Source organism: Ascidiella aspersa, chromosome 3 (genome assembly GCF_963924565.1).
Source record: "Ascidiella aspersa chromosome 3, kaAscAspe10.2, whole genome shotgun sequence".
NCBI lineage: Eukaryota > Metazoa > Chordata > Ascidiacea > Phlebobranchia > Ascidiidae > Ascidiella > Ascidiella aspersa.
This window is the reverse complement of record NC_139449.1, coordinates 15,288,989-15,314,709: the sequence shown is the minus strand read 5'-3', so window position 1 is coordinate 15,314,709 and position 25,721 is coordinate 15,288,989. Positions and strand designations below refer to the sequence as shown.

At 35.6% G+C, this 25,721-nt stretch overlaps 1 protein-coding gene across 1 annotated transcript; it reads left to right on the top strand.

Moving 5' to 3' along the window:
* The first annotated feature begins 1,855 nt into the window (after positions 1-1,855).
* LOC146160361 (uncharacterized) lies at positions 1,856-25,721 on the top strand. The gene is made up of 7 exons (XM_083384073.1): positions 1,856-2,047; positions 8,484-8,679; positions 13,443-13,550; positions 13,943-14,064; positions 20,732-20,942; positions 21,151-21,243; positions 24,603-25,721. The coding sequence occupies exons 1-7, from the start codon at positions 1,889-1,891 to the stop codon at positions 25,262-25,264; spliced, it is 1,551 nt and encodes a 516-aa protein (XP_083240199.1). The 5' UTR covers positions 1,856-1,888; the 3' UTR covers positions 25,265-25,721.

Genomic DNA, 25,721 nt, shown 5'->3' with positions numbered 1-25,721 from the left:
CCGGGCGGGTTATATTGCTAACATTACCAGGGTGCGAGTTAGCGTTCGGGTTTGGATGGGTCAAGTAATATTATTATATTTGTTTGGCGCTCCATTAATTTGGTACGTAAGAATTAACGCAAAAAACGGTCTACAAATACCGCAATGCATTATTGACTTTAAATTTCTACCACCTAGTTTACATGTTTGCACTATTTTGTGTTTGTTTTTTCAGAGACTGATGATGCCGGATTGGCGAAATATATTTCTCTATTATCAACTAGAGTTACTCTCCGGTAATGTTTCGACGGGAAATTCCCGGGATTTCCCGCGAATTAATAATCCCGAATCCCTGGAAAATTTTTTTCAATCCCGGTTATACGGCAACATAGCAAAACTTGAAAAAACATTGTCGTTTTTGACTGATATAAAGAAAAAATATTACCAACCCTGTTAAAGTCGTTGCCTAAGTTGCTTTAATTGCCCTTACCAGCGCAAAAACCTAATTAAATTTATTCTACTATTCTACTAAAAATGCTTTTTTTAAAAAATAAAAACAAAAAACGGTGCTGACTTTATTCCGAGAAGGTCTTGTAAGATTGCAGAAACAAGACTACAGAACATAAATGAGCTTCATTAAAACTTTGAAGCTAATATAAAATAATTTTAAACATTATAATGACAAAATTTTTGGTATAATTTTTTCGTCGGGAATCCTGGGATTCCCAGGAATTTTCATTTTTCAATCCCGTTTCCTGAGACTGAAAAAATCTGGGAAAAAGAGAAACCCTATTAAAAACTAGAACTTATAAATGACTGATTTCGACTCAGACAACAAAGTCGAAAGTATATTGCACTATTTGGGTTAGAGTTAGGGTTCCTCTTTTTCCCGGATTTTTTTAACTCCCGGGAAACGGGATTGAAAAATGAAAATTCTTTGGGATCCCGTTAATCTTGACGAAAAAATTACACCTAATTTTGTCATTATACTGTTTAAAATTATTTTATATTAGCTCCAAACATTTAATTAAGCTCATTTATTTTCTGTTTGCTTCTGCAATCTTACAAGACCTTCTCGTATTAAAAGCTGCACCCTTATTTTATTTAAAAAAAAGTGCATGCAGGGCGCATTTTTATTGTTAGAATAAATTTAATTAAGTTTTTTCGCTGCTAAGCGCAAGTAAAGCAACTCAGGCAACGACTTTAATAGGTTTGGTTATATTTTTTTCTTTATATCAGTCAAAAACGACTAGTTTTTTAAAAGTTTTGCTATGATGCCGAATAACCAGGATTATAAAAAATTTCCCGGCATGCGGGATCGTTAATTCGCGTGAAATCGCGGGAATTTCCCGTCAAAACATTCCCGGAAAGGAACCCTAGTTGGAGTGCGGGTTAGTGTTCGGGTTTGAGTGGGTTAAGCATTCCCACACCCAAACGCTAACCGACACCCTAACCCAAATAATATGTATTTGTAGACCTTTTTTTTTCCATTACTTTCTCGTACTCAAATAGAAAGAGTACCATTTTTTCTCCCATATGTATTTCAGAGCTGGTCTAGAATTCTACCACAACGCATATTATTTGAATTACGGTGGGGGTTAGCATTTCAGTTTGGGTACGTCAAATTGTTAAATAATAATACTTGACTCACCCAAACACTAACCGACACCCTTACCGAAATAATTTGCGTTGCTTTAATATAATTGTTTGAACTCTGTGGCAAGATTCTAGACCAGCGTCGTTCTTCCTTGCAATTTTAAATTTGACAACTTGTTTGGTTACTGTAAAAAAAAGTGGTAGGATTCTAGGCCAGCCCCCAACATTTTCTACATTATTACTAATGATAACGCCTACACATTTTTCTCAAGTAGTAATATCTTTGCAACGCTAAATAGTATATCAGGTAATAATGGATGGCTTGCAGTTTAAGCCATGGTTAATTCAACAAATTTCAAGTGGTAACTTTTTGGATTTGGAATGGATTGACGCAGAAAAACGAAGAATTTTCAAGTTGCCGTGGACCAAAAAGAATTATCCCAACTGGGAAGAACATCATGAAATATTTCGGGTAAATATAATTTAGTAGTTATGATTGAGAGAGTTTAAAGTACTCCACAGATGTTTTTTTAAAGCCCAAATTAAAAAGAAGGTGCGATTTCTCTGATAACCCAGTATCCAATTTGAAGTAAAGTACATGATCTATTTTAAATATATAGAAGCATGAGCTGTCACATAAAGGCTGAAATTTGAAGTTCGGTCAAAAATATATCTTTTAAAGGCATAGAATTTGACAAAAGTTTCAGACCTGAAATCGCATACACGTTTTGGTGCCACTCATGATCAGTACACAGTTTTTTTCAATAGTAATATTTGGAAGATACGTTTTGATTTACAAATGTTTATAAATATGTTAGCGAGGGATTTTGCGATAATTTGCTTTCACTCTAGGGTGTAACTACTAAATAAAAGTTAAGTGAGTATTGAAAAATATAGTAGGATTCATTATTCTTCATTCGTTGTTTTAGATTTGTAGCTAGGGGTGTTCAAAGTAGAATCCCAAGGTATTCTAGAATAATAGGTTTAGAATCTAGAATAACGAATCCAGAATGGCGAATCCTAGTATATTTTTATTAAATTATTTAACCTCGATTTTGTTTAGGGAAGGGATTAATCTTAATCTACCATACAGGGCCCACAATCACAGCAATAAATCGCCCAAACAATTTGCTAACATGTGTACATATAATCAAAAATAATCTCCCATATGTTTAACATTCTTAACAACTGTCATTTGAAGCAGTTATGTAAACTGTAATATGTCAACTGTCCAAGTTGTTACCAAAACTTATATTTTTGCCAATAGTGAGTACAATGCAACATTGCACACAGAACTCTTTAGCAATTCGGTCCTGTTTTTAAAGCATTGTTGGGTCTTAGTGCTTCTTTTATGCAGTCAAATAAAGTACTGCAAAGAATACAAAGTTACTATTGGCATAACGAATACTAGGCAATTAAGCTGTGCATAACTGCATAACCTCGCTGAATATTGGCCTAAAGTTGACCTTAAGTAACCCTATAGTGCAGTTTGTATGGCCAGCAAGTTTTACAATGTAATGTTACTTTTTGCAACTTAACGCATTTAAGGAAATTGCGAACTCCGCACCTGGCATTACACGTTAGTCGCTCGCCCAATAACGCTTGATTGACACTTAACTATTAGACGAACGTTATCACAAGACGCGAAGTAATTGGTCGCCCGAAAAAACGCTGACATTGCACTACCAGGCTACATTTAAAGCAAGCACTATAAATGCGTCCCGCAGCGACAGGCCAACTTACCACACGCGTTTGTACAATTAGGCGCAACAATCGGCAGTAAAACATAAAATTATATCGGTTCCAATTACCCGAAATAAACGTCAGAATTGGATTTGAATCCCATCTGGATTCACCAGGGGGTTGGCAACGGTTACGCCAGGGGTCGGCAAGCCCTGGCACGCATGCCAAAAGTGGCACGCGAGATGATTTTTCAGGGCATGCCAAATGTTTAATGCGCACAACCCGCACGTTATGTCACCTTAAGAAATTGTAACCATTACACCACTACCACAAAGTCATCATTATATTTAACATTATTACTAAATAAGTAACACTAGTGCTAACTGAATGGTTGCACACATTTCCAATTCGTGTCACAAATTAGTGTCTTAACTGTTGTATTTAACATTATTTTTTTGTAGGCGTTACTTGATGTTTATGACTAACCGTTCATATTACGCCATACAATGCCCTAAAATTGGCGTGATGTTTACAGCGTTAAAGCAGTGTATTCTATGTTAAAAGTAAGCATGTGTGTTTATTCGCGACTGAGAAACCAAGCTAAAAGCAAAACTGATATAGTTAACACTTCTAGGTTTCGACTGAAAGACGTCGAAGTATGTTCCAAATAGCGGGCACAGTATTATTTTCGGTTCGTTTTTTTCCAGCTGGGCTACGGAGTCGTACTTGAGTAATACTAAGTAAAACTACCCGAGTCCAAAGTGTGCGTATGGGCAGTACCAAATTTGGAAACTGATAACTGTCAATTGTCAAGGTGGAATGTAATATGGTTGCATGTTTTTCATGACACCTATGAGTGGATTTCGAATCCAAGGATCTGATATTCTACTTTAAACATCTCTAGCCACATCGGTTGTGCAGCACAGGTGTAACTTATATATTTATTCTGTCTTTCTTCAATAACAGTGGCTGCATCTTGCTCTTTCTCGGTTTGTTTTGTCGCTGCCTCGCGACACAAGCGCCGGAATGCTGCACAAACTTCACCAAGTCATCGCCCTGCATGCCTTTTCCTGCCCCGATTGCTTTTTCTATTTTATCCCTCTTAAAGAGGACTCGATAACAACTGTTAAAAATCCCAGGCATGTCTTGAATTGTTGCAGGCTATTTCGGGACACAATATCCGTAAAGGGGTCGGCCCCTTTTCCTAGTTGTGGGCCTGACCCAAACTCAGAAAGGTCTTGGCAGGCCGTACTAAATATAAACTCATACTTTTGTTAAAATGTATAGTTTTAAGCATATTATTATAACAACTGTTAATCAATGGTGGACCTAGGATAATTTCGCATTTGAATATTGGTCTAATTAACCTTCATTTGAATTAAAAACATGCATTTGAGTTTGTTTGGTTTAAAATTAGTGTCCAGGTTAAAATTTCGAGTTAAGTGTGCACCCAAATAAAGAGTCTAGTGCAGTGGTTCTCAACCTTTTTTAGCTTACAGACAGGTAAAATTTCAAAAAAAGTTTTGCGGACAAGTGGGCCTTCAAAAATCAAAATCAACTCAAAATGTAATTACGACAAAAGTATATGCAACTTAAAGCAAATAAGGGAAACGTCAAAAAAGCAATTTGCTTCGGTCTTTTTGATATCATAGGCGTTTTACGTACAACACTTGCACCATTGTGACGAACAATCAAGTCCCAAGTAGACTATTAACGTTATGTTGCGTCACAAAGCAGCAAATTACGGAACTGTCGAAGTTCTACATTTAATGGACAAGCTTTTAACATCTTATATAAAATTATGATATATTTGGCGGACCGGCGGTTGAGAACCACTGGTCTAGTGTACACCCCAATAAAATGCATTCTTATGTACTAAGTTGGTGAAACTTCCTTTGCTGATAGTTCCAGGTTATGTATAGCGCCTTCAAGCTAAAAAGATTTCCTCAAAATGCTAATATACTAAATATGTAAAAAAAAATTGTTTACATTGTTGGAATAGACAAAAAATACTTCAAATGGAGAACGATCTCCTGCTCGGTTTGCAAAAGAGGTAGCGGCGGGCCGAATGAAATACTTTGAGCAGCCATAGGTTGCCGACTCCTATTCTAAGCTGTGCTGCAAATGCATCTGTTTCACTTGGCCCCTATCTGACGAATGTCTACGCCAGGGGTCGGCAACCCCTGGCACGCGTGCCAAAAGTGGCATGCGAGATGATTTTTCAAGGCACGCCAAATGTTTAATGCGCACAACCCGCATGTTATGTCACCTTAAGAAATTGTAACTATTACACCACTACCACATCATTATATTTAACATTATTACTAAGTCAGTAACACTAGTGCTAACTGAATGGTTGCACACATTTCCAATTCGTGTCACAAATTAGTGTCTTAACTGTTGTATTTAACATTATTTTTTTTTAGGCGTTACTTGATGTTTATGACTAACCGTTCATATTACGCCTTACAATGCCCTAAAATTGGCGTGATGTTTACAGCGTTAAAGCAGTGTATTCTACGTTAAAAGTAAGCATGTGTGTTTATTCGCGACTGAGAAACCAAGCTAAAAGCAAAACTGATATAGTTAACACTTCTAGGTATTGACTGAAAGACGTCGAAGTATGTTCTAAATAGCGGGCACAGTATTATTTTCAGTTCGTTTTTTTTTCAGCAGGGATACGGAGTTTGACTTGAGTAATACTAGGTAAAACTACCCGAGTCCAAAGTGTGCATATGGCAGTACCAAATTTGGAAACTGATAACTGTAAATTGTCAAGGTGGAATGTAATATGGTTGCATGTTTTTCATGACACCTATGAGTGGATTGCTAAATATCCTTATTATTTACGTTAATCGGTAAAATACAGGTTGTAAAGTCTTAACCGGTCTCGGGACTCAATAAAATTGTATATTTTTGCCGGAATCGGGTTGTTTTTAACAGACTCCTGAGGTTGCCAGTCTAAAACCAAACATGGGAAAATGTTTGGCACGAAGTTGTTGATATTTTGACATTATTCATAAACTGGCACACTGCATACGAAAGGTTGCCGACCCCTGGTCTACGCTATTCCACATAATACAAAGTAACCTAAATTGTGCGCAAACGAACCATGCAAACGCCAAGAAAACCGGGGTTACGAAGCCAAATAACACGATAGCTCTAGGAAATGGTAATTCCTGGGATTCAATTTAAAATAAAGTTTCCCACGACCAACCTCATTAGTCACTAAGCTCTGCACAAAAGGGCTGCAATATTTAAGTTTGTAACATATCATAAAGAATGCGTATCTGTTCAACTACATTTATAAATATTATAAATTTTTACTTTGGCACTAAAAAATGTCTTAAAAACTTATAGAGTTTAATAAATCCAATTTAAATCCAACAATAAATTTTTGGTGCTACCTATCCTTTGATACAATAAGCCAGTGGTTCTTAACCAGGGTTCGATCGAACTCTTGAGGTTCAACGTGCAGCTGTTTCAAGGGTTTGGCGAGAACGCCCTCTGAAGCCTTAATGCTGTTATTTCAAGCTAAATTCATATATCTTTTATGTGTCAAGGTGTCATGTAACGTTATAAATTGAAGGTTTGTCAAATTTAACCTATATAAATGCAAGTTTATAGTTTGAATCTGCCCAGTTTCAGCTGCTAGGAGAGAAAAGAATACTAAGCGAAAATTTGGGGTTCGACGAAAGCTTGCAGAATAACATAGGGGTTCGACAGGTTGCTTATAGAAATTCATGATAATCCAGACTTGGCAATATACTATTATGTATGGCTGCTGGATAATCTGAAGACGGATTATGACCTTATTTCAACTTAAATATTTTGAGCCGAATAATAATTTTAGCATTACTTGGTGGGTGGCCAAAATCCCTTACAAATTTGTTTGCTTTTGGTTTAATCTTCTACAGTTAGGCAATGATAAACCTTTCTATGATATTTGCTTATAATGTTGTAGCAATAAATAAACTGTAATTTCTTTAACTGAACATATAACACAAAGGTTACACTCAGTCAGGCCAACTTGTAGCCGCAAGTATAATACTTCACACTGCAAATTTTACTTGCGCAATTATAGATTGATTCATTATATTCTAGATTCAAAATCTATTTTTCTAAAATACTGTAGTGAGATTTTCTTTTAAACACCTCAGCCTTTACTTTTAGTCTCCTCACTTTTAATATCAAGGTGTGCGGAAGATCCAGCGGCACAGCTGCATTCTTGCCTTTCATTTTTATAACAGGTTTACAACACTAGCGTGCAACCTGCAGTTCTTTCATACCAATCATTAAGCATCAATGAAACGTTATTAGGTGATTGGTTAACATGCAATCCTGGCCAGTCAGTTGAAAAAATTGCCATTTTCGAAATAAAGTTGCACAAGTTCTGCTGTCCTTCAACAAACACGCTACAGGGTTACTCAAGGTCAACTTTGGCCGATATTCAGCGATTTCACGCCACATTAGATTTTTCAAGTTTAGTAACTTTAATGTGTCATTCTGTAATACATAGCTTGAATAAATACTAAGTTGGGCACTTTTTCATTGACGTGTAGTTCTAAAAAAAAACGATTTGCACACATACAACGAATAAAAGTAATAAACTATTTTTTATCACACGAAGCACGAGTAAAACTTATTTGGGCACTTTTTTGTCTGTAAGTAGTTTAAACAAAACTAATTTGGGTACTTTTTTGTTCTTGCAGAGCTCCAATAAAACTAATTTGAGCACTTTTTTATTACCATGTAGCTTACATAAAATTAATTTGGCTCCTTTTTATTCACATGTAGTTTGAATAAAACTAATTTGGGCACTTTTTTGTTTGAACATAACTCAAATGTAATTAAATGTAATAACTTTAGTAAAGTATATTGGCACAGAAGGTATTATATTTAAATATCCTTGTAAAATAGTGATTTTGTGGGCTACATGAGATGTTTGGCAATAGAAGTCTGTAAAATAAAGAACATCATTTTTGTATACTTACATAAATAAGGTGTGCAAGTGATAAATATTTTGCACAGAAAATGTGCAAAAAGTGGCAACACTGTTCTTCGGCAAAACTTTATCCAGTGCCCAAATAAAAAAAGACATGACAGAACACATCACAGTCTTTATAAAGCTCTTATAAACAATGCACTAATATTTAATCTTTTATTTGCCTAAACATTTCTGCATGTATTTATTGTAGTAAAAAATACTATCATTTATTTCCTAGGCGTGGGCTAAACATCGTTCAAAGATTAAAAATGAACCAGAGGCATTAAATCAACACATAAGTTTAATGAAGAGCAACTTTCGAACTATTCTCAACAAGTGTCATGAGCTTGAAGAACAAACTAATCTACATCAACTTGGGCTACAAACTGGAAATTATAAAGTCTATAAAGTCCTTGACCATGTTGAAGCAAAAAGTAAGTTTAAATATCTAGAGCAGGGGTGGGCAACTGTGTTCAATGGAAGAGCCATTTGAAGAAAATATATGTACCAGATAGCCTAAAAATTATTTTAATACAAAAACAGTAAATATTGTAAGTTCAGCAATAATAACAGAATTGTAATATACCAAACGTTAATAATTAACACAATAATAATACCGTTAATAACAAAATAACACAAACAATATTTATCAATATCAGTCTTTTGTTTGATTTGCTACTTATTAGCAATAAAATTGCGTTGACTTGCTGTTAACTAACTCTTCGGATTCTATGTCTAGTGTTACGTTATAAACGAAATGCTGGCCCAAATAAAAAAAATAAAAAGAGAGAAATGTTCATAAACGGAAATCTTGGTAGGCTTGACAATTTTTTTGGAATTTTACAATCCGACTAGAAGAGCCACAAGAAACATGCCACCGAGCCGCAGTTTGCCCAACTGTGATCTAGAGTATGTATGCTGGATAATTTAAAGGCTTGTAGATATGCTTTTAATCTTTTTCAAGTATATCCTAAGTCACCTTTAATTTCACAAAAAAAAAAATTTATTTGGTGTGATGTCTTACTTTTTATTCCTTTTAGAATAAACAACCCTTCATACCAAAAAATTCTCCATAAACTTTATGGTTTAATCTCTACACCAGGGATTCCCATCCGTTTTACGATGTCGTACCACTTGGACGCTCTGTAGTGTCATGCGTACCACTTCTTGCAGAATAACTAATTTGATTGAATCATGTTTTTATTTATTTTTAGCTTACAACTAGGATCATTCAGCGCCATTTGTAGCTTAAGCTATATAACAGTAGATTATACCTATCAAGAGCAATCATTTGACAAAAATTGACATGGCCTGTATTTTGAAGATCGCGTTGTTTCGAAACAACAAGCATAGTTACGTAACAATAAGAATGGGCTTCGGGGGGAAAATTTTGTTTATGAAAACAAACTAGAAAAACAAAATAAAGTTGTGATTCCAGGGTTTTGTGCAAAAAACGAAAGCTACTCACGTACCACCTGAAAAAAACCTTCGCTAGTGGTACACATACCACAGGTTGGAAACCCCTGACTCTATACCATCCTACATTCCGTTCACAAATGTGAATTTTCTTATGGCAAGGTCATTCCATTGCGACCGGTACACTTCTGGAACCATATGTCATAGAGTTTTATTAAAATAATATGTAAAATCTTTGTGCAATTGTGAGAAAAGTGATACTCATTTTACAGAAATCAGCCCAGTACTTTTAAAATATCGGTTATTGAAAATTGACAATTTTCTAGCCTTTTCGTGGTCGCTCTTGCCTAAAAATTGACTGCAAATTTTGTTTGACCTGTCATAAAGGTGTTTCAAATGATAACTTGAAAATTCCAATGCATGTGAGTTCTCCAAAGTAAGGAGATTCTAAAAAGATATATAATAATTGTTTATTTGCTTTATATCACTACAGACCACCGAGTGGCTAGTTTCACACATAACTATTTGTAATCAGTCATTCATGACGAAACTCTAATCGCTAATAGCAACAAACACTCTACTTTGATTTTGCTGCAACTTGGCTTAAATGAAAGTTAATTTTCTTGGTTTTCTAGCTTATAAAGTGGAATATTCGAGTAGAAATAAAGTGTTTTGCTGAAATATGTATTTCTTAAAGTGAAGGAGTATAGTTAGCTCAGTTTAAACAACTGACTGAGGGGAGATGGTAAAACCAATTGAACGTTGTAATCATTGTATAAGATTGTAACTGGTTACGGAATTGGTTTTAACATTTGAAAAGATCAATTTCATAAAAAAAAAACTTGTTGTTTCTACGCACATTTAGCCACATATACTTTTTCAAATGTAGAATATGTAGGAACATTACGCACTACAAGTGGCAGGAATTAATTTTGTTGTGCCATTCTGAAAAAAGTTATGGAAGTGTGAAGCATGTTGTTTAGTGAAGAAAAGCCAGTGTTAGGCATATAGATTGTTTCTTTAAAAAGTACTCAATTTCAACACCCGATCCGTTAGAAATCAGTGCATTTCTAAGCAAAAAGGTCTACGACAATCAGGGCATCCAATGGCAGAAAAGTCTAGACTTTTAGACCTTGAGGTCCTGGCAATGCACTGATTTGGACCTTTAGGTAAACTCCCGGCGAAGATAAATTAAAAATATTCATTAAAAGTTCAGAAAAGATAATAAAAAATATGAGATAGGGTTAATAACACTTGACCCACCTAAACCCTAACGCTAACCCGAATCCTAACCCAAATAATGTGCGTTATTTTAATAATTCTTTAAATGCTGGGGAAAAAAGCCCAAACTCGGATGGGTTCTCGTCCATTGTATTTAAGATTATTACGTCACAAATTGATGTATTGGGGCCTGAAGCGTTATAATTATTAAATTATCGCACATTATTGGGGTTAGGGCGCTGGTTAGCGTTTGGGTTTGGTTGGGTCAAGTATTGTTAAACTTAATCTTCTTATGCACATTTGTTAATGCAAATTGGTGCATTGAAGACCTCAAAGTCTAAAAGTCGGACTTTTTGATTCTTTGAATGCACTGATTGTCGTAGACCTTTTTGCTTAGAACTGCACTAATTTCTGACGGATGGGGTGATTTCAAACATAGTATTGTTGTGGGTTTGCAGTATAGTCACCATTTTAAATTGACAGGTATGACATTCACATGGGCATAACTGTACCAGGCCATGCTTTTCCATCTTAGGCTTAAACTATTTTTTGCTGTTTTAATTATGTAAACGCAAAACATTTCCACACTTAGCACAATCTTTGGCCTGTTTTGCTATGATTGCGTTCCTGTTTTAAGCATACCTGTTCAGCCATAGCCACAACGCATACTATGGCATGTTGCACCTGACCAGTGGTTCTAAACCTTTTATGCTTTGTGGCCCCCTTTGATGGGCTCTTAACTTTCGTGGCCCCCCTGCTCTTATAAATGCTGCATTGTATTTAACGTGTTTTCACTTGTTTTACTTCTCGTTTTTTATTGGAATGCTTGTTTTGCAACTTAACGCCCTTTAAGAAAATATCTGTACCTGACATTACACGTTAGTTCTTTGCCCAACTGCATTTGATGGACACTTAATGATTAGGCGAAGGTTATCGGCCAGTAATTAGTCGCCAGAAAAGACGCCAACGCCGCATATATGGCTGCATTTGAAGCTGCAGCAGTGATTTTGCCACAGCATTAGGCCAAATTTTCCGCGATAAAACGAATAAATTATATCGTTTTCAATCACCCGATATAAACGGAAGAACTTTTGTAATACCATGACCTAGGTTGAGAGTTATGCCCGAGGCCCCCCAATCACCGCTCCGTGGCCTCCCAGGGGTGCCGAGGGCCACGGTTGAGAAACCCTGCACTTTACTGTGTGACTCTAACCTATGCAAAAAATTTATATTAAATTTGATTCAAAATATTGTTATTTCAAGCAATATATATATTAAAAATTTCTCCCAATTTAACCAAAGATTTTTTTGCGCGCTTTGTGTACTAATTTTGAACTGCATGTTTCCACATAAGTTTGCCTGAAAACACCTTATCTTTGTAACAGTGTTAGAGAAAGAAAAGCAGACTTGTGCACCCCCAGGCCCAAGGTTCTACTTTATAATGCCCTTTATGCATTTGTTTATGTCACAAAAAATTTTCCGCCTTTCACACACGTTTTTGGTAACTAACTTGTGAGTAGCCTTGTTTATTGCCTAAACATGGCAAGGTTGATACATTGCTTAGGGTGGCCAAACACATCATTTAACTTTAGGGGCGCAACCAAAAAAACGAATAATTTAGGCCAAAGATGCTTGTCACCAGAAAGGATTACAGTTTTTTTTACATTGGACGCCGTTAGGTAACGGGAATAAGCTTAGTTGTTAAGAAACTGACATGGACATCATACTACTAATCCACCCGCAGTGGCGTCTCTGGGGAGGTGGTTTGGTTGGGACTCCCTCTTTAGTAAGTGATATTATCGTTTTTTGTTCGTTTTTGTCAGAGTGTAACTCACCGTCCAAAGCAGCAATGTTTTTGTTGTATAAGGGCCATGCTTCCTAAGCTAATGCAATACCAAAATCAAACACAAAATGACGTTTTTTGTCTTTAGTTTGGTCAACCGTTAATGCAGAATATTTTTTCTCTTTCGCCTTTCGTTATTCTTCACGTTGGCTGATTAGCACGGGTGTACTCCACAAATGACAATGCTAAGTCAAGCCTTCTTCCTTTTTTATGTCGCTATAAACATAGAGTTAGGCCAATGTTCCTCCATGTTCGCTGTCTCCATTAATATTAGATGTAGGTGTAACAAGGCGATTTTTTTAACTGAAAAAAAAAATTTTTAACTGCAGATTCTTTTGAAAGATGGTCTACCTTTGACTATTCAAAGTCAGCCTTTTTATGTAATGATAGTTATCGCAACATTATTTTCTATAGGGATATCCTAAGACCACGTGTTTAGTGTTCAATTGACACAACTTATTTTCTCTCAACCACAGCTTTTTTTTAGCTAATTTGGCACACTACATCATCACATAGTGTACCGAATGTGTAGCATAGTACAATGCTATTAGGTCAAAAAAATGTTTTGCCATTTGAAAAAAACATTTTTGCATTATCTAGCTCTCTGAGAAAATTGTTACTCTAGATGCATTATTTTGTTCTTAGACGAAAATCGTATGCTAACATTACATTTTGGTTCCATGCTTATTTCCTAGAACAAATATATAATTTATTTAGTGAGACGAAAAAGAGTAAAGCATCCTATACTTGCCCACGATCCTTGTGAAGATATGATTGAAATAAGTGCTACAAATGGAGAGACACTGGATTTTACAACTGTTGGAAGTAAGTAAATCAGTAAAATTTGTCATCTGTATTGCGTTACATCAGTGATTCTCAACCTTTTATGGCTTACAGCACACCTCAAAAATAATTAGATTTTCAGCACCCAAACTGGAATTTTCGTAAAGAGTTTCAAATGTGAAATAATCACTATACATAACTGAAACAATTCAATCAACTTAAAACATGTAGGAAAATGTCATTTGATTAAATGGTCTCTAATCGTAAACAAATAGTTGTATCAAGATGCTTACCAATTGAGCAAAAATCAAATTACTAAAAATTCTCAAATACCTAATTGGCACCCTTGAGTATGCATTAGAAATTGGCACACCAGGGAGCTGCGGCACCCTGGTTGAGAACCACTGCATTACACAATGAAATATTGTTTTTAGCAGCTGTACCCAATATAGACACAGAGTGGATAGAGGCTTCCAGTAGCCTTGGAATTGCATTTCTTGACCAAAATACACCAGAAGAAATGGAACCCTCTATCGAAGATGCACCCAAACCAAAGGTTTATCCTTTATATATATATGTATATGCCATAAGACAAGCAACAACGCATTTGCTTTTTGTGGTTATGTATATTTAATTTTTTTGATAAGAATTCAAGTAATTATTTATTTGTCAATCTAATTTTATGCTTTTATTTGTAGATTTTATCTATGTAATACTAGAGTTTTGTAACAGCAGTAAGAAGAGATATTATAAACTTTTTTCCTCTTGAGGACTTATAAAAGTTTGTTAATCTTGCGAGGCACCCAGTGATATGAATTTGTGTAATTTTGATTAACTTATTTGTGTATGGAAATGCACTAAGTGTAACTCCATATACAAAAAAACAGCAAAATAAGCTACATGCGTGAATGTGATGTGTGGTCTTGTATAGCAGTGTGACAGGTAGGGATGTTCAAAGTAGAATACCAAAGTATTCTAGAATAATAGGTTTCGAATCTAGAATAACGAATCCAGAATAGCGAATCCTAGTATATTTTTATTAAATTATTTAACCTCGATTTTGTTTGGGGAATGGATTAATCTTTTTCTACCCTACAGGGCCAACATTTACAGCAATAAATCGCCCAAAATATTTGCTAACATGTGTACATTATAATAAAAAATGTTTTACATTCTTAACAACTGTCATTTGAAGCAGTTGTGTGAACTGTAATACATGTCCACTGTCCAGGTTGTTGCCAAAACTTATATTTTTGCCAATAGTGAGTACAATGCAACACTGCACACAGAACTCTTTAGAAATTCGGTACAGTTTTTAAAAGCATTGTTGGGTCTTAGTGCTTCTTTTTTGACTAATTGATCTGTTATGCAGTCAAATAATGCACTGCAAAGAATACAAAGTTACTATTGACATAACGAATACTTGACAATTTACGCTGTGCATAACTGCATAACCTCGCTGAATATTGGCCTAAAGTTGACCTTAAGTAACCCTATAGCGCATTTTCTTGAAGGCCAGCACGTGTTTCTTTTGCAACTTAACGCATTTAGGAAAATTGCGAACTCCGCTCCTGACATTACACGTTAGTCGCTCGCCCAATAACGCTTGATTGACACTTAATTATTAGACGAACGTTATCGCCAGACGCGAAGTAATTGGTCGCCCGAAAAAACGCTGACACTGCACTAACGGGTTACATTTAAAGCAAGCACTATAAATTGGTCGCCGCAGCGACAGACCAACTTACCGCACGCGTTTGTCCAATTAGGCGCAACAATCGGCGGTAAAACATTAAATTATATTGGTTCCAATTACCCGAAATAAACGACAGAATTGGATTCGAATCCCATCTGGATTCGAATCCAAGGATTCGATATTCTACTTTGAGCATCCCTAGTGACAGGTATGCACAGTGGCAAACTTTCGAATAAAAACACTGCGTTTTTTTTACAATCTGCAAATGTAATAATTGTTATTCGTCTGAGCTTATGGTATCTTGCTATTAATAACCTACAGGCAACCAACACTAGCTGACAGATTTGCTGCTCGTAAAATAAAAGCTACAATAGGAACAACTTTGCAAGCTCAATTATACCTTGAAGAAATAGAATATTTAAATGTAGTAGTATGGTCTATCTAATTCTAAATTACAAGATGACGCTATCTAAGTTAAGTAACAGTAGTGTTTATCTAGGTAAAGTTTAGTCCAGCATTATCTAGGTCTATCTACCATTAATTACAGAAGCCTATCTAATTTAAAGTAAAATAAAGCAAAGTGAGTGTGGTTTTGTCCTGTCCACTCCCCCCTGTTTGGTTATATATCTTATCTGGTTAACTCATATTGAGAACATTTAAACTGTTATTTTGTCATGTATATATTCGGGTAAATTCAAGATGCTCCGGTTGGATCGCTACTCGCCGATACTAGATTGGTATCGGTGGCGATCCAATGCCAAATTAAAATAGGAGTTTTGGCCATGATTTGTAATCCAACAGACCCAGGAGATGATTACGTTAAATTAGGCCAGTGGTTCTCAAACTGTGCGTCGCGACGCCCTGGTGCGTCGTTTCAATTTCCCAAGGGCGTCGCAGAATAGTTCCGTTTCGTTGCTGAACTCAGTTTATTTTATAAAATGAGGTTAAGTGTAGTTTTATAACTTTTTCGAAAATCAGTTGGACTAAAATTGTTCTTTAAGTGCTGTTTAATAGATTTGATTTAGCTGTTTAAAAGTTTTGATTCCTTGCATGTTTATTAATGCATTGTTACGCAACAATAGCCTTTTATACAGCAGTAACATTGTTTAATTTCAAGTTAGCTTATAACAAAGCAAACCTGTCTGGAAGCTCTCAATACTCTAATATTGTCCAATTTGCTTGAAAAGAAAAGTATGACGCTGCCTTTAAATTTGCAAAGCATATTTGGGCAACATTTGTCCAATCTCGAGTCGAAATTTTCAAAAACCTTCTCCGAAATTTTATCAAACTACGAATGGATTCTTGACCCTTTTGTCCAACCTACTACATCTTTTTTACTGCACAAGAAAAAGAAGCCTACATTGACGTTTCCTGTGACAATTCCCTGAAAAGGATGTTTAATTCATGAAATCGGTCAACTTTTTGGATTTCAATGAATGCCGATTATCCAGCTTTGGTGCAGAAAGCACTACGAATTATTATCCCATTCGCCATGTCGTATTTATGTAGGGCTACCATATGTCCTCTTTTAGGAGGATTTGTCTTCTTTTCTCAAGAAAACAAACATTGCGCCAGAAAAATGGCAACAGAACCTCACATCTAAAAAGGCCCATTAATAAAGCAAAGGTATAAAAGTTTTGCAGGCCCAGTGGCTATGTTCTTATTTCTTACAGAAGCTTGTCTAGTTAGTGTATGACAGCGGCTCTTAACCGGGGGGCGCGAGATCTAAGTTAAATTTATGCAATGATTCTAATGGTTTCGTTTGGTTTGTCCACCATTCCTACAGCGCTGTAGAAACTCTTTTTTGTTAACTTGAATATTGAAACTGCCCAAAATTTCGCGAATCTTGTTTTTCTACGTTTGTTTACTTTTTTAGCACAAAGTCTCTTTGAGTGCCATTGCATGTTTTCATATCATCAAAGGTATACCGGCCGTATTTAAATACAATTTTGCTGACTTATAGATAAACGATAAAATTCATCCACGGTTCGAATTATATTTTTTATCCATATTTTATATATGATAACAGGCTAGCAACAGGGATCTCAAACTTTTTGGCGCGAATCGATAATATTTTTGCAATATTGCCGTTGTATTGTGTGTCGTCACATCTTTTGAAACACGATAACGCAATGTTTAATTAAATTAAAACGCCGAAACTCTGTTTCCTGATGAGCTACGCTAGAAGTATCCTTGTTTCAGAAAGGGACGTATTAATTTCGAAGCTGAATGCATTACTTGTGGATATGGTACGATTTTCTCAAACGTTACCATTCTACTTTCGTTTTACTTACAGGCAAAAAAATGTCCACTTTTTGGGTGCTGAAAATTTGGTAGCCCTATATTTATGTGAAGCAGGATTTTGTGCCTTGGCGGTGATAAAAGCAAATATCAATCACGAATTAACACAGAAAGAGAAATGCGTGTGGCAATTTCAAAAATTCTCCCAAGATTCAATGAACTTGTAAAAACAAACAAGCCCACACGCCACATTCAATAATATACATTGCTTTTTGTTGTTGTATCAATAAAACAGCTTAAATAATAAGTTTTATCATTAACTTTTATTTTCGGGTGCGTCGCAAGTCCAGAAAACTTTTCCAGAGGCGTCGCAACAAAAAAAGTTTGAGAACCACTGAATTAGGCAGTGTAAATGCTGGTCTTAAAAAGTTGCATTTGATAAGTTTACAAGCTATTGCTGCTGTACCGGCATGTAAATCTTTATATACAAAATAACAGTTTCAGTAAACTTTAGGTTAATTTGCATTTGAGTGTGTTGAGGCAATTAGTTAGCCCAGTTTAAATTTTTCCATCATCTCATAGTTTATGATTGCAGATAACAAACAAGCAACTTATAAAAAACAATAAAAATGTTAAATTGTAAAACAGGTTGGTTGTTAAACAAATGAAGGCGCTGGAATATTACTTTGGTTGCCAAAATGATCTAAAGTTATTAGCTATGGTGACATTCAGTGGAAAATGATAAGACTACTTTCTGGATAGGCCATGGTTACAATTAGCTCATTAAAGAGAAAAAAACAAGGGTTAAATTTCAAAAAGTTTTTTTTAACATGTGGGGTGCAATAAAAAATTGAGTTTTATCCATGTATTGTTTAATGAGGTTTGGCCTATGGTGATGATTGCCAATAAGAAGTGTTACTTGTTGTTCCACATAGATACAGGTGCATTTCATGGCCTTCATGGATAGAGTTTCAAATGATTTCCAGAACCAAAGTTGTCCATGTTTTAGCCACCACTTGCACTTTGTCAAGCATGTGATCAAAAAAGTCTTTCAGGAAAGAGAGTTTAAACTTTGGAAGCATGAAACTTACGGTGCTTGAGCCATCAAGCTCCAAATTGGATGCCCTTTACCAAATTAACATTCTGATTAAAATGATTATTTCGTGCCACATGTTACTTGTTAGTTCAATGACTGATGTGAATAACCTGTAATGCATAGATTTTGCAAAAATGCTGTAAGATTTAGGTGGTTATGCAATAAACAAGTTGTTTTAGATGAGTTTTAGTGTGAAAGTAGTTAGTTATCACATGCAGTTGTACAATGATTTATAAGGTTTTCATTTTTGTTTTTTTAAATTGGTTACCATTTTTTTGCAAAAAAAAAATTAGTTATTAGAGCGAGGTGCTTGCTCTGTGGGTGTATCAAGATGTTGTAGGTTTCAAGGTGGGCAGCATTTGGGGATCATTCCAATCTGGAAGACATCAAAATGGAAACTTTACTGCAAAAAAATCTCGCATCAAAATGTTACCACATGGTTTATAGTGCAAACATGATTTAGAATCATTTACTTGCATTTTGTCACAGTAAAATGCTGAACAATAAAGTAGAATGTTCAACACCGCTGTATTAAGTTGTCGCAAACAAAGTTTTTTCAGGCTTAGAAGTATATTTTGCATTTTGAACCACTGTATTTGTCCAAGGTTTAGCCAATATTTACAAAGATAGGGTAAACTATAATTCTATGCAAGAGCCATGGAAACACAAAAATCTGAGAAAAAATATTTTTTTACGGGGGTGTGTATTTTATTTTATTATTTAAACCAACTCTTACGATTAAGTTCCATGTCTGTTAAAATATTGATTAATTTTCTTACTAGAAATCTTTTATTGAATGATGATATGGTACTGTAGATCCCCTTCAATGTGAAGTTGATTGTTCTAACAGAATGTAGCAAGCATTGGTTCCTCTCTGAGGTGTAGAGTTGTTGGTAGAGCGACAGACCCTAGATGACCGGAGCTCAAGAATCTAGCAAGCATTTGCATATTGTTTTTTCTTGACTCGCTCCTCTCTGAGCCTGTGTAGCTCAGTTGGTAGAACGGTGGTCCCTGAAGGACCGGAGTTTGCGAGTTCGAACCTCACTGCAGACTAGTTATCTTTCTAGCCTGCCTTGCTTGCATTATTGTTCGACAGATTCGGTGATGGCTTTTGGTGTACTAATGATACGTAAACTGTAATCGTTGGTCAAAAAGCAGCTTCAGAAGGGTTAAATCACAAGTATTGAACACACATGATGTCTTTCATTGAATGGTTCGATATGTCTGCAATGGCTTTCAACATTAAACTTTATTTTGATATTGTATGTTGAAAACATCCCAATGTGCATTTAGGGTACTCCAATAAAGAAAGTCTATCAAAACGCTGACAAGTAGTGTTATCGTTTAACCCTCAACTAACCTTGTTGTAATTATGGTATTTTGTGCAAACCAACATGACTGTTTCAGGCTTTAAAACCTAATTATTACTTTCCTACAATAAAGTCCTTTAAAGATTTATAGAAGAACCACATTCTGTCTAGTTTTTCTTGATTTGGCGAATTCTTTCAGATATGCAAAGGAAATATGTTTTTTACCTATACCTAGGGCGATTATTTTTTTACCTAAAATAAATTTTTTTTGACAATTTTTTTACACTAGTAGAAATGAAGTATTAGTATCTTGGTGGCATTGGTCACTTGTTTATGATGTTTTACTGATGACCAATGGACAGAAATCAGATATTTTTTCAATTTAACTCTTGAAAATGCTTAGTTGACATTTTTGGCATATTAAAAAGATAAACAACCATTAAGATACTAAAGAAAACAAGATGCTGGTTATTTTAGAAAATTGTTAAGTCTACACAACACTTTAGTTAAAACATAACCTTAAAAGAAATGCAAAAAATAACAAGGAGATAGTGATATACCGAAATAGAAAACTGGATAATTATGAATCACTACAGAAATAAGACACAGCAAATACTGTTCAGGCCTGTGTGGTTAATTCTGCAGGCTTGCGTATAATGTGTATTGCTCTACCGATCAATGATGCTAGTTGTTAACCTACTATTTATAAATTGCTGCATTGGATTTTAGATCTCTAGTTACGGACGAGCACCGACACTACTACATGGCTTTTAAATCTAATCCCATATTATTGTTGATATTTGCGGAAATGAAATTCATTGTCTTATTGAAGAATGTTTGATGTTTTTAGTCTTAAGTTAAGAATAAATTGTATTTTTAGAGAAAGAAAATTTTGGAGACTCCGCCCAATGATCCAAGCTTTATTCCACGAGAAATTATTTTTGTGAAAGACAATTCAATGGAAGATAATCCTAGCACTGAGGTGATTATAACCGAGGAACCCATTCACGACATGGAGGAACTGGAAATCACAGAAGAAAACACTGATGGCTTTCAAATTCTTTTAGAAGCAGCTGAGATGGCAGCTGAAGGTTTACATCTTTTTGTCACAAATTATTTAAATGAATTGTTACTTATACCTTTACGGACATAATATCATATTATAAACTAATGTAATCCCATTAAAAGGTAAACCACATTGATCCCCTTTGTTATAAATTTATGTTATTGTTCCCTAATTATTCAGTGTAAGCCTTTTAAAGTATAGTAGTGTTTCAATTAATTCTTTGTTCAATTCAGGTAAAGAATCTATTCTCCACATTTTAGCGAAACAAACCCAAGAAGAAAAGCGATCATGTCTGTTACACATACTTTCCCAATTGCAAATACCTGGTTAGTATGAAATTACATCCATAAAAACAGGTTAGGGTCGTTACCTTGACCAACTGTTTCGTTTTGTTTTAAATTTGCAAAAAAAAAACGAAACAAAAAATGACTAGGTTTGAAATTAAAATGCCCAATTTACAGGCCAGTTATTAATATCGATGCGAAGTAAACTTTGTTGTGGTTCAAATAATGATGTTCAACTTCGTTAATTGTAATATTAAAAATGTAAGGAGTTAATGTGGTTAAACAATTATTAAATATTTATCAATGAAGCGTAAACATGGTTTGGCTTACCCGCAGCCAAGAAAACTGTGATAACTGTGGAAAACTTAGTATCTCACGCTATTTGCAGTGTTGATTTTCAGAGCTTACATTGATAAACATCTAGCTGACATACTAGATCGAAGTATCATTACTAATCCGATACGATTTGTTTCTGTGTTTAGTGCAAACTTCTCGAAAGTGTTATTAAATGTTTACATTATAGCACCCTAATATCGGACGAGTATCGATACTACCCTAAATATCGGACGAGTATCGGTATACAACTTTACATCGTATATCAGCTCCAATCCGATATTATCAGACGTCACATTACACGAGTCCATAAATTAGCTGATTATCATTTTACAACAAAAATGTGCAATTTCTTTAAAATGAAGATGGAAATATTGACACAAAGCTTAAAACTGTTTTCAACGTGGTCAGAATATATGACACTCGGCCGGCGTTTCGGCCGATCTTGTTTGAGAAAAGATTCTCTTGAGAAGTGAAACAACTGGAGGTTTGTCAGGGGTATTACATTAACGGTCCAACAAAATATTAGTTATCTTTCGTACGAGAATTTTTCGTTTAACAAATAAATAATTAGCTGTGATCGTGTATGTAAGCAACGAAAAGCATGTGAATTTCGTATCGCGATACGCTTGATATAAACAACTTTTTTTAAAGTGTTCGGTTGTAAAAATCCACTATGCACCCTGACCAGGATGTAACCATTTTCAAAGCAAAGTCAGTTTATTTTAAAATCTTACAAATGATAGACAAACGGACTGAAATTTGTTTTTTGAGAAAATAGCAGTTTGATATAATAGGACTCAAGTCGATGTGTATATTGGACTGTGATTAAATATATAGCAATTCATTTTTACCTTTGTACTAATAAGCGTGAATAACTTAGAAATAACTCATCAAAGGGTAGACTGCTTTCAAAATGTTTGCAAAGGTTTTTCCGTCAGAATGGCAAAGTATTTAGAATCCCGGCTGACACCGCTATGCATCATTTATGATTCCAACCCTTTTTACAGTCTGCGCCGTTTTCGCAGTTGTGACAAGCCAACTTAGCGTTAACTCGAGGGCATCAGAAATGAACCAAGCTCTCGCCCAAACTTTTTTATCAGTTCGATTCTGATAGTAACATTTCCTTCACATCCATAGAGGTACGCCAGGTCGTAATTTGTCAGGATGGTGTTATTCTGAACTTTCACAGCATAATTGTTTTTTGCATTTTCCGTCATGGAAATGTCATTGCCGAAAAGGACATAAACACTCAAATACCATCTATGTGGTATAAACTTATAAATCAAAAACAGCTCCTCTGGTAATTCCAATTACCAGAGGAGCTGTTTTTGATATATATTTCCATGCCTGGTAGCAACAGTTTATATAGTGGTATAAACTTGTTGAATGCTGCACCATTTTTTAACTTACGTTATTGTTTTGTTCCTAAAGAAGCGCGTATAATGTTGCCTACGAAAGACGCACTTGCTGGAAAACCCATAAAACTGGTTTACAATGATCACTTAAGTTTGGCTTTCACAGGTATTAAATTCGCCCTTGCTAGTGCCACACTTTGAATTAACTTATATCACCTACTGCAGTAAAAATGACCACCCTCGCATCGCTTCAAAGTTTACGATAAGCATGGAATCCAGTGGTATTTTCTACCAACCAACTGGCAATGCTCTAGTACAGTGCGTTTCACAGGAAATTACTTGATTTATTTCCCTCTTCGCCACTTGTTAGTTTTAACGGTCGAGTGTTTACAGCTAACGTACAACAAGCCCTTAACGTTGGTTTGAGCTCTGTCCAGCAGTGTCATGCCATTTCCGAGTTGACAACGTACCTGCGTCATATCGAAGGCAAGCGAAAACAACAGACCCACTCTCCCGCAGTTTCAGTGATATGTTATTTTCTCAAAATTACGGTGCTGGCGCAGCTCCAACAGGAAGTTCAGGCTTCCCGTACTGAATTTGTGGCCTCCAAGTAATTAAACTGTTTATGAACGTATTAGGAACAACAATCCTTTGCGATGACTATATCAAAATTGTTTAGAAATGTGGAAAAGTTCTTCAGTTCGCGTATGTTAATTTTGTCATCTTCTGTGAGCTACCCCTTTCAAAATGCAACTCAATAGTTAAACCAAATATAATATTTGATGGCCGAAAGAAACTAAATACTCGTTTACATTCACTTTATAGCTCTTATCCGAGATGCAACTGATATCTCGTCAACTTAGTGTAGCGATTTGCATTGAAATTGTGGACTGTTTTTAATCAATTGACTAGCTTCAGACTTCACCTAAATGTCCTCCCTCATGCTAAAGCTAATGTATTGATAGTTCTTATGTCGCGATTAACGTGCGCCATTTGGGTAGACGTCGGTATCTCAAAAGGAGGGTCTTAAGGTATCTTTATTAAAATTGGCTTAGGATCGCCAATCACCATTCCAAAAGATTTATTGAATACGTAGTAAACCATATCTTTTCGGAATGTTTTTCAATTACTATTATTTCAACAGTTCATCAAATACTCAAAAACCGCGGTCGCGTAGCTCGTGTTTAAATCGTTAATCATACCTCATTTTTATTTAAAACTAAATAATCGAATTGTCCTTTTCTATTACGTTAGGATTTCAAAAATAAATGTCCTGCCAGAATATATGACACTATAAAGTAAGTTTACCACCCGTTCTTCGCCCTGTTGTTGTTTCAGAGCCAGATGCTTTACCATGTTCCGATAACATTATTACTTTCCAACTTTTCGCTTAAATTTAGTGGTAAAAGCTGCTCAAGTGGTTTGCTCAATTCTATTCTTGCAATTTATTTTATTTTATTAAATTTGGCACTGTGAACGCTTGCTATGTATTTAGTTCTTGGTGCATGCTTTGCAAATATTGCTTGTTATCAATTGGGTTACATTACAGGATTTATTTATTATTCGAATGACATAACCTACTATGGCAATACTGTAACAGTGTTTTTAGTAAATATGTCGTGGATTGAGACCTGATTTGAACTAAGTTTGTTTGCAAAAGGCCTAACTTGATGTCATTATATCCTGATGCTTTAAACTACTTTTTTCTAGAAAAGGATCTCTTTACGTACAAGTTGCAAGTGAAGTACGAACAGACCGTTGTAAAGAGCGATAATCTTGCTAAAATGAAAGTCGGATATCGGCTTCATTACGGTGATCATGCAGATCAGCGCTACCTGGTGCGGATCGATGAGCCGAAGCGCACAGAGCTGATTGTCGACTTTGACCGTCACCCCATTACTCTGCCTGACCCTGGAGATAATTATGGCGGCTCTTTTATGTCAGTTATTAACAACATGGACGCTGGAGTGGTTTTTAAGTGCGATAACGATTTCAATTTAAAAGCCAAACGGCTTTGTCAAAGCCGTATATTTGCTTTCACTAGCTTCGGAGAGCAGGACGACGACTTCGCGCCGATTCAGATGGCACGCGACGAGGATGTAGAGCTCTTCACCTATGCTAAGTTCTGGGACGCCTGGGTCTCCTACGCCAAAGGCTTTATTCCGATGCCAGACTGTACAGTACTGCTGTGCGTTGGCAAAAAGCCACGTCAACGCATCAGCAAGGTTTTTGTTAGTGCCAGTCTGGTGCCCAAGGCTGCCGATCGCCTGTTAAAATGGACGGAGAAAGCGTTGACGATGCGCGAGGAAAGTGATGATAGAGAAGAAAGTGTATCAAGGTCGTTAGATGAGTTGCTATCGATGCTGCGATAATTCTTTTGACTTTTGTGACCGGTTGGCCTCAAAATGTTTTGTGTATCACATTTAAACGGGCTGTGTATTGATCATCATAAAGACAACAGTGATATAGGTAATTTTGCGCGTAAAATTGTAACGTTAGACTTTTTGGAAAAAAAAAACACTTCCCTAAGGTTGATGGTGTTGCCTTTTAAAACTGTATACAACAATGCTTTAAATGGCGGGCCTTACAAATGCATTGCTTTAACTGTGTTCTTCATTTCAAACGAACATCATCATAAATTTGATTTTACACAATCAAAATTCGGCTGTTTTATCTTTAATATTAGTCGAATCAAATGGCCTCAGCATGGAGACTTTTTATGGTAATGGATATGCGTCGAAGGTATAAAATAGCTTTTATAAATAAACGTGCAACAATTAAAAAAACAGGTACCGTATATTAAAACCCGCATCTTTACTACTGAAATAG